General features: G+C 40.7%; 2 protein-coding genes across 12 annotated transcripts; one reads left to right on the plus strand and one right to left on the minus strand.

Moving 5' to 3' along the window:
* Positions 1-196: 196 nt before the first annotated feature.
* LOC143918303 (putative alpha-aspartyl dipeptidase) lies at positions 197-1,297 on the plus strand. Its single transcript, XM_077440118.1, has 3 exons — positions 197-435; positions 519-1,082; positions 1,155-1,297. The coding sequence occupies exons 1-3, from the start codon at positions 323-325 to the stop codon at positions 1,225-1,227; spliced, it is 750 nt and encodes a 249-aa protein (XP_077296244.1). The 5' UTR covers positions 197-322; the 3' UTR covers positions 1,228-1,297.
* A 403-nt stretch (positions 1,298-1,700) lies between these two features.
* On the minus strand, positions 1,701-10,143 carry LOC143918298 (uncharacterized). Of its 11 annotated transcripts, none has more exons than XR_013261109.1 (11): positions 9,435-10,143; positions 7,061-8,553; positions 6,789-6,994; positions 5,732-5,819; positions 5,379-5,641; positions 5,059-5,175; positions 4,454-4,546; positions 4,219-4,348; positions 3,425-3,711; positions 2,113-3,337; positions 1,701-1,904 (listed from the first exon to the last, which is right to left on the minus strand). XR_013261109.1 is itself a non-coding variant. In XM_077440109.1 (10 exons), exons 1-10 carry the CDS (start codon positions 9,935-9,937, stop codon positions 3,134-3,136), a joined length of 3,384 nt encoding a protein of 1,127 aa, XP_077296235.1. In that variant the 5' UTR covers positions 9,938-10,143; the 3' UTR covers positions 1,702-3,133. The 11 variants fall into 11 exon arrangements, 4 of the variants coding, with proteins under 4 accessions (XP_077296235.1, XP_077296234.1, XP_077296237.1 ...); XR_013261110.1 differs by having other exon boundaries at positions 1,702-1,904; positions 2,086-3,337; XR_013261108.1 differs by having other exon boundaries at positions 1,702-1,882; positions 2,555-3,337; positions 5,720-5,819.
* Between the last annotated feature and the right edge of the window lie 4,510 nt (positions 10,144-14,653).

A 14,653-nucleotide genomic window follows, 5' to 3' on the forward strand; every position in this document is an offset into this window, starting at 1 on the left:
TATCTTTCTGCCATGGCTTCGACATAACTCTCATCAATTTTTAAAATATTGATTAATGTGATACCCTTTTGAATTTCATAATTAATAATAGTAATAATAATTTCGAAAGCATTCAAATTCAAAAGTTTTTAATAATTCGCAAATAGAATATAATTATTCGAAACACTTATAAAATTGTACTACCCACATTCACATTGTACGTGTTCAATTTCACATTGATAACTTATCTTATCCGATACACATGTCATTTTCAGTTCATACAGTATATGTAGAACAAATTGACACTTGTTGCCAAATAAGCGAATTCGCAAAATAACTTATAATGACAGATGTCATGTATCCAAAGAGGCAGCTGCTTTTGTTGTCATCATCAGCACCACATGGTTACTCTTATCTCCAATATGCCAAGAAAGACATACAAAGTCTCTTAAACAAGTGAGCTGCATTGATTTGTTCTCTTTAATTAAATACTTGAAAACTTCAACAATATTAATATACGTACACAAATATACTTCCAGGAATAATGTCGAAAATATCTTATTTATACCATACGCATTAAAAGACCACGACGAATACACTGCTAAAATTAAAAACGTGCTGGAATTATGGAACTATAAAGTTCAAGGCATTCACACTCACGAGAGTCCCATAGCGGCGGCCAAATCAGCACAAGCTTTCTTTGTAGGTGGTGGTAATACATTTCAATTGCTGAAAGGTTTATACGATAAGAAGATTATCGATATAATCAGAAAGCGAGTTCTAGAAGAGGGCATTCCTTATATTGGAAGTAGTGCTGGAACAAATGTGGCCACGCTCAACATATGCACTACTAATGATATGCCGATAGTTTACCCTCCGAGCTTCGACGCTTTAAAATTGGTGCCGTTTAATATAAACCCGCATTACTTGGACCCGAAGCATGGTGATACTCATCGAGGGGAGACGAGGGAAGAACGTATATTGCAATATTTAGAAAATCCTTGTACGGGTCCAGTTTTAGGTCTCCGAGAAGGATCTACGCTGCATGTTGAGGGGAATAAAGCAATCCTCAAAGGCGTTGCTACTGCGAGGCTTTTTACAAAGTATGTTATTTTTATATTTCATTTAAATCTGCTTTATCACAGTTTACTATAAGTTTTTATTTTATTTTACAGGGGAAACGCTCCAAAAGAACTGACAGTAGGTGAAGATGTGTCTTTCTTATTGAATTCTACAAGTACTGATTGATTTTTATTGCGATGAATACACACATAATGTATAACATTTAATATAATATATATTTTTGATGGATTATGAGCATTTCTTTTGAATTAATCACTTTATAAATTAACTACAGTGAGCTCAATTACTGAGAAGAGATCTGTATCTGTAAATTTGTCCATGAATCAAGTGATTATTTATGAGTTCTCAAAATTATCTAACGATTCACTGGTTATTGACATTTTATGTTGATTAGAAATTAGATCTGAAAATCAACGTCAGAAGTTATTTTGTGTTTCCAACGTTCATTTGATTTAGTAATGTCAGGCTATTTAGTTAGTTGGGAATAAAATCGGTGAACCAAAGTTTCGTTGGTTGGATGATATCAACCAAGATGTCCAATGACTTACCTTGATGAACTTTTTACAAATAATAAAGTTTACAAGACCACATAGCATTGACTAATATCAATTTTATGTTCGTTTTGGAAAAAAATCTGTTAATACCGAGATTAATTTTATTACTTTAATAGACACATACATATTATACATACAACATAGACGGTGAATCGCAAAAAATTTAATGCTAATATTATGCTAGAATTGGATTGAATTGAGTTATGTAAAACTATTGACTAACATATTTACTACAGATTCGCATCTATACATTTACTCAGGCGCGGCTCGTGCATAGGAACTGCAGCGCTGCAGCACCCCCAGAAGAAATACAAAAAAATCACATTTGTATACATTTACAACTTGTGAATATAATTTAAATAAGAATGATTAGATATTTGACATAATCATTATTAATGAGTATGTCAAATATATCTAAATACAAGTTGTAAATGCGATTTTTTTGTAATTTTTCTGGGGGTGCTGCAGCGCCGCAGTTCCTATTCACGAGCCGCGCCTGCATTTACTGATAATACATTTACGTCTTGATAATGTTGCATTCTACGGATTATTAATCTGATTTATTATACTATGAATTCGTAGACACAGAATTTACATATAAACTAAATATAAAACCCAAAGTTAAGCAATTTAAGAGGCCTGTACACCTGAAACCTTAATTTTGTTACCGTTTCCTTTCTTCGATATATATATTGAGTGAATGCGACAGTTGCGCTTCGACCAGATAAAACGTATTTTAAATTGACAAAATCGAGGTTTCGTATTTTACTATTTTCTCCTCCAAAACTGGACCAATTTTTGAAAAAATTTCATCATCGGTATAAGAAAGATACTTTCTGTGCATCTATCGGCGTATTTTTTTTTAAATCGACCGTTAAATAAGCACGCTGGACTCGTTTTGTGGGTGTAAAAAAGAGGCGATTTTATAGATGTTTGGCGGCTCCTAGCTCATATAAAAAATAATTAATCAAAAAAATAAAACGATAGATGCAGCTCAATGGTGGATATCCATAGCATATTAAAAAATAATTTCTCTAGTGCCATAATTGAGGAAGGGAGAAGTATAGTACGTTTGTATGGACAAGGCGCTGCTGTCCAGCCCTCTTAATATTTGAAATTAATCTCATTGTAAAAAAAAATCACTAAAAATACATTTCTGCCAAAGTATATCTATGTAAGTCTTAAATTAACTCATTGATAAAGCTGACATTTTTCTATATTTCCATTGCGGTATCTCACTCAATATCTTGATTTTAATTTATATAATATAATCCATTTCATTGAAATAAAATTCATGAACTTAAATATTATTCTTTTTAAAATGTTTATCGTATTCAAATTCACATATATAATTACATACATATCCATTTCTATTGAGGCAGTAAAATTCCACTACAAACATTCATACACTTATATAATAAACTCATGATTCATTGTCGACCTACATATGTATTTACAATTTTATCATATAAAATGTTTTTCATTACGACTGAGAAGTCGACGAGTTATAATTAATGTCAAGCAGTCTTTTGAATTAACTTTTGTGCCATAGCAAAGAGATGTGCTTCCGGGGGATGAATCTCGTGACCACACTCGTTTACCGGCAGATTGCAAAGGTGTCGACGCAATGCCAGATCTTGACGAGCACAAAGAGCTCTGGTAAATCCATGTTCCGTTCCAAATAAAGATAGCCTTTGTTTACGCCGCCTTTCAATTGCAACCTGTTATATTGAGGGTTTATTAACATTTAATAAATAAATAAATATACATACATATATTAATTATTATGTATATATTGTGTTATATACCTGAATGGATGCTATGGGATGAGTCAGTTTGAAATCATCATCAATGTGGTTTTCAGTTGAGGATTTTTCATTTTTAACACATTTATTATTGAATATTTCGTTTATCATGCCTTTACCGGCTAAATGCAGAGATACACCGATTCGTGCAAGAACTTTTCGAGGTTGCCAATATTCTCTTGCTCTGGTTTTTTCCTTGGTATCACTCTCGTCGGTGTTATTTTTATCTTTCTTACCACGAACTTCAGCGACTAAACTGGCCCAGTCGACGCCGAGTGCGTCACCCAAGCCTGTAAAGAAATCAATTTATGTAATACAAATCAAAAATCACTTAACTTGAGTAAATACTAATTGAAAAAAATATTTTATTTTTTATTTATACTTTGGGAAAGGTGGCATAGCCGAAGGACCCAATTTTTATGGTGCCGTATTCGGGTTGCCCCTGAGTGACATCTATGATATTATAAAGTTGTACATGTATAAATTTTTAAAAACATATTCAAATAGTGTTAACAAAGTGGGTAGGATGGTTTTGGCCAATTTGAGGAGGAACCGTTTCAATAATGAAATCAGATAAATTGTCAAACTCTGATAGGAAACGATCGACTTGTAGTCACAAATATCCAAGTCTGACCAGCAGAACCAAGGATAATACTCTGAATAAATTATTTTTCAGTCGAGGTCAACCCACGAGATCGAACTCGGCAACCTTTCGGTGGTTAGCATAAACGTAACCACCAAGCTATGCTGCTGGATGAATATGTATACAAAATTTCAATAAAATCATTAGCATTAACCTTTTACTCTCTGATCCTCTTCCAATTCACCGTCAGATATTTCTTCAAAATCTAAATTATCCAAACCATCCTCACCGTCATGTTGCTCTTGAGATTGATCCGGTTTGTTTTCAACTGAAGAATTAGCCTCCTGGAATATAGACAGTCAAAATTTGAGTTATAATAATCGAAAAAAAATCAATTCAAAATATTTTTAATACAAAAATAGTAAAAAAAACGTAATAGGTTTATATACTTTTTGTAATATTGGTACCGGTTCCGTTTTCTGACCATTGACATCCTTCGTAGTTTGTTTTGAAGCTGATTTGGGTGGTACATGCTCAATCATCTATAATTTAAAATATAATTAGTTAGCAAAGTTCAATAGATTTAAAAAAATTTGTAATATTTAAATGTAAATAATTTGATATTAAAATTTCTTTCATAAAATAATTTGAAACATGGCGTGTAGTTTCAACACCAATCAATCAGTGATTCTGAGATGGTCTTTAAAATACATACGCCAAGAATGAAAAGCTAATTATTTAAGCAATATACATATATAAATAAATTTATTTTACATACATTGATATTTTCTTTTATAATTTTTATGATGTTGAATGACGTCAGTACAGTACATATAAATAATGAAAAAAAAATCCTTGGAAACGAATACACAACTCAATAATGATAAGTAAACGATCTAAACCAAGAAGCGTACGTTATTTTAGCAAATTGTAAGTTATCCAAATATACTTGCATTATTTTAGCATTCATGCATAAATATCTATATATATATATATATACAAAAGATCATGCAAATTAAGAGAATCAGGAAACGGAAGTTATTGTAGAGCTTACAGGTTCATAGTCGGGCTTGAATTGTTGTAGATCAATCATCCCGTAATGATCAACAGTGTTTTGATTTTCAGGCGGATCAGTCGCCGCCGTCGCCGACTCTGTTACTTCAGACAATTCCTGCACCAAATTAGGCGAAACGTATAAAATAGTAACACATTAGTTTGTCAAATGCTACACCAACAATTTCGCAGTGCATCCCCTCAACGTCACAATGTTAAGCCAAGTGTTAAAACCCAATTTCAAAATGCAGTTACATATATATATATATATTTATTAATTTGGAAAGAAAAAAAAAAGTTAGTTTCACGTAAAATACTCACGTCGTCCCTATTGAGGATTTCATCGGCGTCGTCACTGATTTCGCTGAGATCGTCCGGTATCGGAGGATTCTCCGCCTCGACTGATGTGTGCAAGTTTGGTACGGAGCCTGTAGAGGAATTTTGTACGTTGGGTGTGCACGGTTTCTTCACCTCGGGTGCTTCAGCCGGTGCATCTCTACTGCGTTTAGACGGCAAAGAGTGAGCATGTGTCGAGTTCTGATCTCGATTGTGATCTACGCGTCCTCTATAACCTCCTCCTTCTTCTAAAATTGTTCGAATGACAGTATATTTAAAATCAATACAATATTTAAAGCACATAAAATGAAATACAATCATAATACCATGTATTCTACCTCTAGAGTTCTTGCTCCCGCCTGATACTTGCCGATGAGAATGCCAGTTGCCATCAATATCTCGCTCTTTATCAGGCCAATCCATTCCCTGTAAAATGAATAAACGCTCAATTATGTAAACCGAGTCTAATGTAAGCATAATATATATAAAAACGGACGCGATGTATGTATGTATGTGGGTATGTGGCGGACGCGTCGACCAGTACGGAGATTTCAAAAAAACAAATTTTAGAATGCCAGGAGTATATGTTGTGCATAAAGATGTTGCGTAGGGGTGGGTGGAGGATCTAAGTAAAAGGCCAAAGTCGTGTCACAGCATTTATTGTTGATTAATAAGATACACGCACTGGCAGTGCTCCGTCCAGAATGTCTTGATATCGCATAAGTACCGCCTTATAACGGGTCGGTTGCTCAAGGCATCTTCAACGTCTGGTTTGCTTGCCTATTGTTATGGTCACGTACTAGATGTCCCATGCTACCGCCGTGGGTTCTGAGAACTCTACCGGAATGCGACCCTGAGTTACTGCTACCCCCGCTAAGTGCATTCTAGAGGGAGATAATCCTCGAAACCAATTATAATGGTCACACAGTCTCTGGGACGCTACTCGGTCTAATCCGATTGCACTTACTCGGCCTAATCCGAGTGTACGTAACAAAGATGTTTAATAAAATAAATACACACAAACGAGGCGCACAACCAATCAGCGTGAAGTGGTCCACGTGACGCAGGGTAGCAGTGAAGTGGGTACCTGAGCGTCTAACATGTGCTCCTGATATTGAGCACCTAACTTGGTAACTTGGTGATGTCGGTGTCAGATGCGCTGCGCGGGAGCGTACACACATTCATTCATCATTTCGAACTGGTGAACGGGTTGAATCGGCAAGCGTGTAATGCGCGCACTCGATATTTTACTATTAATACGTGCACATGCCTATAAATTACCTTACATTATATTTATATGTATAGCATATAACTTTATTTTAATTCGTGTATCAATTCCTTTTCGAAACCACCCATTGAAATCAACGGGTACAATAGTAATATTTAAAAATTGACCTTGTGTTGTGAATCTCTATGTTGCCAATGACGATCTTGACGGTTCCAATCTCCGTGATAGTCATCATTATCCCAATCCTTATGTTGATGGGATAATTGAGCATGATGCATATATTGTCGCTCAGGATCCATTGAATTTTCTCGTCCGTCCCACGAAAGATCATCGCGTCTATTACAGTCCCTACTTCTCCTGTCATCGATGAAACCTTCAAACAAATTTAAATTATAAATAACATTCAACTAATCGGCATAATGAAGTTTAATAAGTATACCTCTATCTAACGCGTGGTGTTCGTCTAAGTGGTCTCCGTATGCTCGTTCGTCCGGATCCAAATATCCACGACTGTGCGAGCCTTGCATATCGTACGGAGAGTCGTAATGCAAGTCTCTGTCGTGTCCTTGTAACGGATACGCGCCTGGAGATCGATCTACCCTCTCCCTGTCGAGGCTGACCATGTCGTCGTATCTTTCGCCGGGTCTTTCATAGCTTCGATCCATTGAATGAGAATGATCGTACGATCGGTCGAGACTGTGACTGTATTCGTTACGATCAGGTCTGTCGATGCTGCTACGTCTATCCGACGGACGTTTGGGCAATCGATCGATCCTGTCCCTGTCGGCAGACCTATCAGTTTTTCGAGAGTTGCGTGGTTCGGTGCGCGTTTCTGATCTTTCCCGATTGGACGAAATGGCCCTTTCCAAACCTAGGCTTTTATTGGTGGCTGCGAGTGCTGCCAAGCGTTCTTCCGGTCTTGGTAAAAGTCTTTCGACAGGTTTGTCCGGACCTGGTTTTTCGAGTCCTTTATTCAGACCTCGATCCCTATCTCGACCTCTCGGTGGGTTTCTTTTAGAGTCGCTGTCCCGTTTAGCTTGTTCTTTCAAGCGCTCTCTTTCACGTTGCCTTTCTTGACACCTGGCTAGAGCTTCTTCTCGCTCCTTTTCGCGTTGAGCTTCCCTTTCTATTCTCTGCTGCTCTCTATCTTTGCGATCCCTGTCATGCCTGTCTTTATCGTCATGTTTATCTTTACGCCTCTCCAAAGAGCGATCTTTGAAATCCTTATCCTTTCTTTTGTCGTCTTTGCGGTCATCTTTAGGTGACATGCGACCTCTATGTTTATCCGAACTGTTGTCTTGCCGAGCGCCTCCTTTCGACGAGCCCCTGCTTTTAGTAGGACTATCTTTCCTACGCGGATCCTTAGGTGGATGCGACTCGTGTCTTCGTAGCGGTGATCTAGATCGAGGCTTGGATCTGGGCGATTTGCTTCGTCTGCGATCTTTGTCTCGATCGCGATCGCGATCCTTATCACGCTCTCTGTCTTTATCCCTCTCTTTTTCCTTTAATCGTTCACGTTCGCGCTCTTTTTCACGCTCCCTGTCTTTTTCTTTTTCTCTATCTTTACTGACATTAGGAGATTGACTTCTGTTTTTATCCTTACGCGGAGACCTAGAACGGGTCCTATTCTTATTCAAAATATATCCTTTAGGAATATTTTTATTATTGATCGGCGGAGTTCCTCCGGTTTTCTTTGCAGGCGACAGAGATTTCTTAGATTTTGGAGGAATTTTAGCTTTGAGTCCACCGGGTGGTTCGCGTTTTTTAATCGTTCTATCGTCTTTTTTGAGAGACGCCAGTTTACAGCCGTTAGATTTATCTCTTTTGATGAGATCATCTTTGGGATGTTTCTTTTTCGAAAGGTGATCAGAACCTGACGATGAACTAGAATTCCGCTTCGATTTAATTTTCCGAATTTTCTTTCTCACCTCTCTAAAAACACATTACAAAAGTTAAATTAAACTTAAATGTATATATAAAGGCAAATTTATTAAATACAAACATAGTCATGAAAATTTGGAAAAAATCAAAAGAATTAAGTGTTTTTTCATATAATTGCTCGGTTATATTAAAAACTTGCAATTTATATTTTGTACAAATTTTTACAAAGAGTTATTATGAAATATTATTTCCAGTAATAAATGGCACAGGGTGTTTTTCATAAATGACGGGCTGAAAACCAGACTGGTACAAATGACATTTAAAAAAAAATCTGGTTTAAGTGCTAAAATAATAGCATATATGAATGCTATTATTTTAGCACTTAAACCAGCTTTTTTTAAAAATGTAACTTGTACCAGTCTGGTTTTCAGCCCATCAAATGTCATTGTTACTTTATATACATACATACATATGTACGTGATAACAATATATGAAGTTATGTTATAATGAGAAAATTTGACCTCATCTGATAGATAAAAGAAGTTTTTATTATAATTTTTATATATCTGCAAATTTTGACTCATCGGAAACAATATACTTAACAGTGCAAGGGATTTTGAACCATTGTCTTAATATATATATATAAGATTATGAAATTTGTCCAAATTTCATCATAATGCTTTCAAAGTAAAATTATTCAGAAACAAACTTCCTCATTAGTAATATGTTATGTAAAAAGATTTTTGATTCGCGAAGAAAATCTAAATTATTCTTGTGTTACAATGTAGAAAGTGTCTTATACATTATCGTCTATTCAAGCATAAATACACAAATTAAATTCGTATAGAAGTACTTGTAAAAAAAAAAAAAAATCGATTTTTTTTTTGAGTATCATAATAATCAAGTCCAACTGTCATTGTCGAAGTACTGACCTAGCTGACGAAGACGAGGAAGTGGAACCACCAGAACTCGAACTGGAGACGCTGGTAGAACTAGAACTGCGCGAGGAGGAAGAAGTAGAAGCTCGCTTGCTGCGACGATTCTTATTTGACTCCATTTTCATCTGTATGTCTAGCTCGAGTTGTAGCTGCTGACGTCGCTGTTCTAAAGCATCCGCATCTGCGTTCTCCAACGAGCGAGTCCATTCCGCCCAATCGGCCCGCTCCGGTTCTCGTTCCCGCTCCCTCTCTCGTTCCCGTTCGCGGACTACTACAGCCGATAGGAGTCTCTTCTCATCGCGTCGCTTATCAGCAGCCGTGGCAGCAGCTCCAGTGCCAGGACCGAGGCCAATTCCTATGGGTCCCGTACCTGCCCATTGACGGCCGCCTTCTTTTTTTGTACCCAGTCGTTCGAAGACGCTGGGACGATTGCCGACGCCCTCGGAGCCTGCGCCCCCGCCGCCACCCCCACTGGAGCGTTTGCCCCCCTTGGACATGGAGCTCACTGACAGTTCTTCAATACAAACGAGACATGGGCCGGCATTCGCTCTACCTTTCCCCTCAATCTCACGCGAACACAACTGTCAAAACAGTGTTACCACAATAGTGCATTATAATGTTTTATTACAGGCAACATTTTAATGTAAAATTGGTAAACGGACTACTAGTCATATGTGAACCAGTCACAGGACAACCGGTCGCTCTAGATCGGTCACACGTGATCACCCTTCACACTAAAACTGGTCACACCCTAAAACTGGTCACGAGAAAACTGGATGACCGATTTTAGGGTGTGCCCAGTTTTAGGGTGACGGGTGATCACGTGTGACCGATCTAGAGCGACCGGTTGTCCTGTGACTGGTTTACATATGACTAGTAGTCCGTTTACCTACGTTGACGCAGACGTATCGCAACTGACTACCGCAAAAGAACATACGTCAACGCGACGTATGTGCATTCGTATGGGCAAAAACGATACGTCTGCGTCAACGTATTCGGTGGAAGAGTGCCTTAACAATCAGGACTCTGAAGTCGGATCAAAATTTACCGACTCTAACTTGAACGATTTTAGTAAGATCAATTTTTGTTGCCAACACATAAAATTGTTAGTATTAGAAATAATAGTGTGGCGAACACCTTTACGCGCGGAAATGGCTCCCACGTTGGGATGCGCATGATGTGTTGTTATCTGTCGTAGTAGTTCTCCTGGTTCAATGCTCCTCGTTGAATCACAGTTAGCAGTACGAGCTGGCGGGAGAAAAGCTGGAGACCAGGTCACGAGGCCCTTTCTCTACGTAGACACTTCTGGCTGTTCCGTAAACAGCGCCGTATGAAGAGGGCGAGAGCTCTAGAAATTGTATAGCATGTAGGAATCTCGTCGTCGTCATCGTCATCGAAACCTTCGAGAATATTCCGCAACAACAAACTACATTCCCGAAACCCAGACGACATGCACCTGCAGTCATTATATTAAACTCAGGCGGAACGCCCCTACCAGTCGAGTGGAACCAAAACGGTCGAAACACGCCGCCACCATTAAAATACATCGAGCGGAAAGGCGCCAAGCATTCCAGAAAATTCGACGCCTCGACGAAAACAAAATTCCTCTCGTACGCGTCAATAACCACTTCCATCAAGCATTCCAGAAAATTCGACGCCTCGACGAAAACAAAATTCCTCTCGTACGCGTCAATAACCACTTCCATCAAGCATTCCAGAAAATTCGACGCCTCGACGAAAACAAAATTCCTTTCGTACGCGTCAATAACCACTTCCACCAAGCATTCCAAAAACACTATAAAAGGAGGTACAACCCAAACCACGCCAGTCGACCCAGAGCAGCAAGCGTCGACACACAGCAGCAGACCAGTCAACATACAGCTCCTGACCAGCCACCACTACACTACGCGGACTTGGAAGATCAACCAGCCGGACGAGCCAGCAACACACTGCCGTATCCAGAGACCTTCCGTACATAGCTGAATGCTGAGCCAGCGACACTCTACCATATCCAGAGACCGCTGAACGACATACTTTTGCCCACAAATACCATACCTTTGTACAACCATAGGCAAACAATAAAACTTTATAAAACTAGCACAACAGTGTTTCGTTAGGCCGGGATACGGTCAACACACATGTAACCCGCCTACATTGGTACTACTCCGACGTGATCTACGCAACCTTCTGATCATCCAACAGCGCTGTCAACACATCGCTACCCCGCCTACATTGGTGACCCCATCTTTGAACCACACAACAGTGTTTCGTTAGGCCGGGATACGGTCAACACATCGTACCCCGCCTACATTGGTGACCCCATCTTAGAACTACGCAGCCTTCATAGCAGTCAACAGCGCAGTCAACACGGCAGCCCACAGTGCAGCCTCCACAACAACCAACAGCCGCCACGACAGCAGCCCACAGCGCAGCCTACATAGCAGCCCACAGCGCAGCCTACATAGCAGCCCACAGCGCAGCCTACATAGCAGCCCACATCGCAGCCTACATAGCAGCCCACATCGCAGCCTACATAGCAGCCCACATCGCAGCCTACATAGCAGCCTACATCGCAGCCTACATAGCAGCCTACATCGCAGCCTACATAGCAGCCCACATCGCAGCCTACATAGCAGCCCACATCGCAGCCTACATAGCAGCCCACATCGCAGCCTACATAGCAGCCCACATCGCAGCCTACATAGCAGCCTACAACGCAGTCTACAACGCAACCCTCAACGCAGACTTCAAACGCAGTCCGCTACATGTCCCCACAACTAGTGACCATGTCAAACAACTCCGCAGCTTTCGCCACAACAAGACGCAACCCGGAGACAACAACCAAATGGATCCACTACTGTTGATCCGCCAGCACCGCTCATCACACCTCCGATGAGTCATCACCTCGATGAGCACACGCAGGACGCCGCAGCCTGCACAACAGCACCGTCCAGACCGACACAAACCTTCACTACCATTGTAACGACCGAAACAGTAACATGGTGTGAAAGTACATATGGACCAGCTACCAACACAACCCGCTGTTGAGTCAACCCACTCCAGCACAACCGGCGAAACAAATCGCCACTGAGCCAACTAGCTCCAACACAACACAGCCGCTGTCGAGACAACTAACTCCAGCACAACCAGCACAACGCCTGCACAACAACATCGTCCAGACCACCAACCTTCACTATCAACGTAGCCTAGACAGAATAAGCAACATGGTAGAAAAGAACAACTCGGACTGGTACGCAAAACGAGACCCGCTGTCGAGACAACTAACTCCAGCACAACCAACGAAGACCAGCACTCAACGCACTTCGTAAACCAACGTTCTTCACGCAAGATCCGCTGTCGAGACAACTAACTCCAGCACAACCAACGAAGACCAGCACTCAACGCACTTCGTCAACCAACGTTCTTCACGCAAGACCCGCTGCCGAGACAACTAACTCCAGCACAACCAACGAAGACCAGCACTCAACGCACTTCGTCAACCAACGTTCTTCACGCAAGACCCGCTGCCGAGACAACTAACTCCAGCACAACCAGCAAAACAGTCACGCGAATGACTCCACGCAGAACACAGCAGCCTGCACAACAGCACCATCCAAGCCATCACAAACCTTCACTACCAACGCAGCTCGCCCAAAATAAGCAACCTGGTAGAGAACAAGACTTGGACCGGCATGCAACACAAGACCCGCTGTTGAGACAACTTTCTCCAGCACAACCGGACAAACAACGACGCCATCGAGTCAATAGACTCCAACACATCAAGATTCCCACAAAATCACACACATCGCTAACACTCACCGGAGAGCCATGTAGGAATCTCGTCGTCGTCATCGTCATCGAAACCTTCGAGAATATTCCGCAACAACAAACTACATTCCCGAAACCCAGACGACATGCACCTGCAGTCATTATATTAAACTCAGGCGGAACGCCCCTACCAGTCGAGTGGAACCAAAACGGTCGAAACACGCCGCCACCATTAAAATACATCGAGCGGAAAGGCGCCAAGCATTCCAGAAAATTCGACGCCTCGACGAAAACAAAATTCCTCTCGTACGCGTCAATAACCACTTCCATCAAGCATTCCAGAAAATTCGACGCCTCGACGAAAACAAAATTCCTCTCGTACGCGTCAATAACCACTTCCATCAAGCATTCCAGAAAATTCGACGCCTCGACGAAAACAAAATTCCTTTCGTACGCGTCAATAACCACTTCCACCAAGCATTCCAAAAACACTATAAAAGGAGGTACAACCCAAACCACGCCAGTCGACCCAGAGCAGCAAGCGTCGACACACAGCAGCAGACCAGTCAACATACAGCTCCTGACCAGCCACCACTACACTACGCGGACTTGGAAGATCAACCAGCCGGACGAGCCAGCAACACACTGCCGTATCCAGAGACCTTCCGTACATAGCTGAATGCTGAGCCAGCGACACTCTACCATATCCAGAGACCGCTGAACGACATACTTTTGCCCACAAATACCATACCTTTGTACAACCATAGGCAAACAATAAAACTTTATAAAACTAGCACAACAGTGTTTCGTTAGGCCGGGATACGGTCAACACACATGTAACCCGCCTACATTGGTACTACTCCGACGTGATCTACGCAACCTTCTGATCATCCAACAGCGCTGTCAACACATCGCTACCCCGCCTACATTGGTGACCCCATCTTTGAACCACACAACAGTGTTTCGTTAGGCCGGGATACGGTCAACACATCGTACCCCGCCTACAAGCTACTTCTGAGCTTAACCGTGCATGGATGAATGCTGGGCACGAGATGTGATCCCGCTCAGGTGAATATCTGGAGAGAAGATAGCTCGTCTGTCCATGCTCGCACGCAGATCTATGTCCGGAGAGTGGGGGTAGCAGGATGCCAACCTAACCATTGGCATTTCTGCCAACTTAAAGGACGATGAGGAGGACGCAGTGTTACAATAGCGATTTTCAAAATATAAAAAACAGGAAATAAAATAATCACTAAAATATGACATGTAACTCAGTTTATTGAATAATTAATGAAATGAAATGAAATAGGTATAAATAAAAAGTAAGTACATTCATAGTGTGGCAGCTCGCTATATGACTCGTTCATCCCCCATAATAGTGTATGTGTATGAATTTCATGGTAAACGGATTATTCTGCAAAAAGCGATCTCGCGCAAGTCACTAA

The sequence above is a fragment of the Arctopsyche grandis genome, chromosome 10 (genome assembly GCF_051622035.1).
Source record: "Arctopsyche grandis isolate Sample6627 chromosome 10, ASM5162203v2, whole genome shotgun sequence".
Taxonomy (NCBI): domain Eukaryota; kingdom Metazoa; phylum Arthropoda; class Insecta; order Trichoptera; family Hydropsychidae; genus Arctopsyche; species Arctopsyche grandis.

Bases quoted from the DNA above. Each gene is read 5' to 3' on its own strand.
- LOC143918303 (XM_077440118.1), top strand. From the start codon at position 323: ATGACAGATGTCATGTATCCAAAGAGGCAGCTGCTTTTGTTGTCATCA. The intron at 436-518 runs GTGAGCTGCATT...ATATACTTCCAG, and splicing joins ATACAAAGTCTCTTAAACAA to GAATAATGTCGAAAATATCT. The intron at 1,083-1,154 runs GTATGTTATTTT...TTTATTTTACAG, and splicing joins ACTGCGAGGCTTTTTACAAA to GGGAAACGCTCCAAAAGAAC.
- LOC143918298 (XM_077440108.1), bottom strand. From the start codon at position 9,937: ATGTCCAAGGGGGGCAAACGCTCCAGTGGGGGTGGCGGCGGGGGCGCA. The intron at 5,820-6,788 runs GTCAATTTTTAA...TTCATTTTACAG, and splicing joins ATAGAGATTCACAACACAAG to GGAATGGATTGGCCTGATAA. The intron at 5,642-5,719 runs GTATTATGATTG...GAACAATTTTAG, and splicing joins CTCTAGAGGTAGAATACATG to AAGAAGGAGGAGGTTATAGA.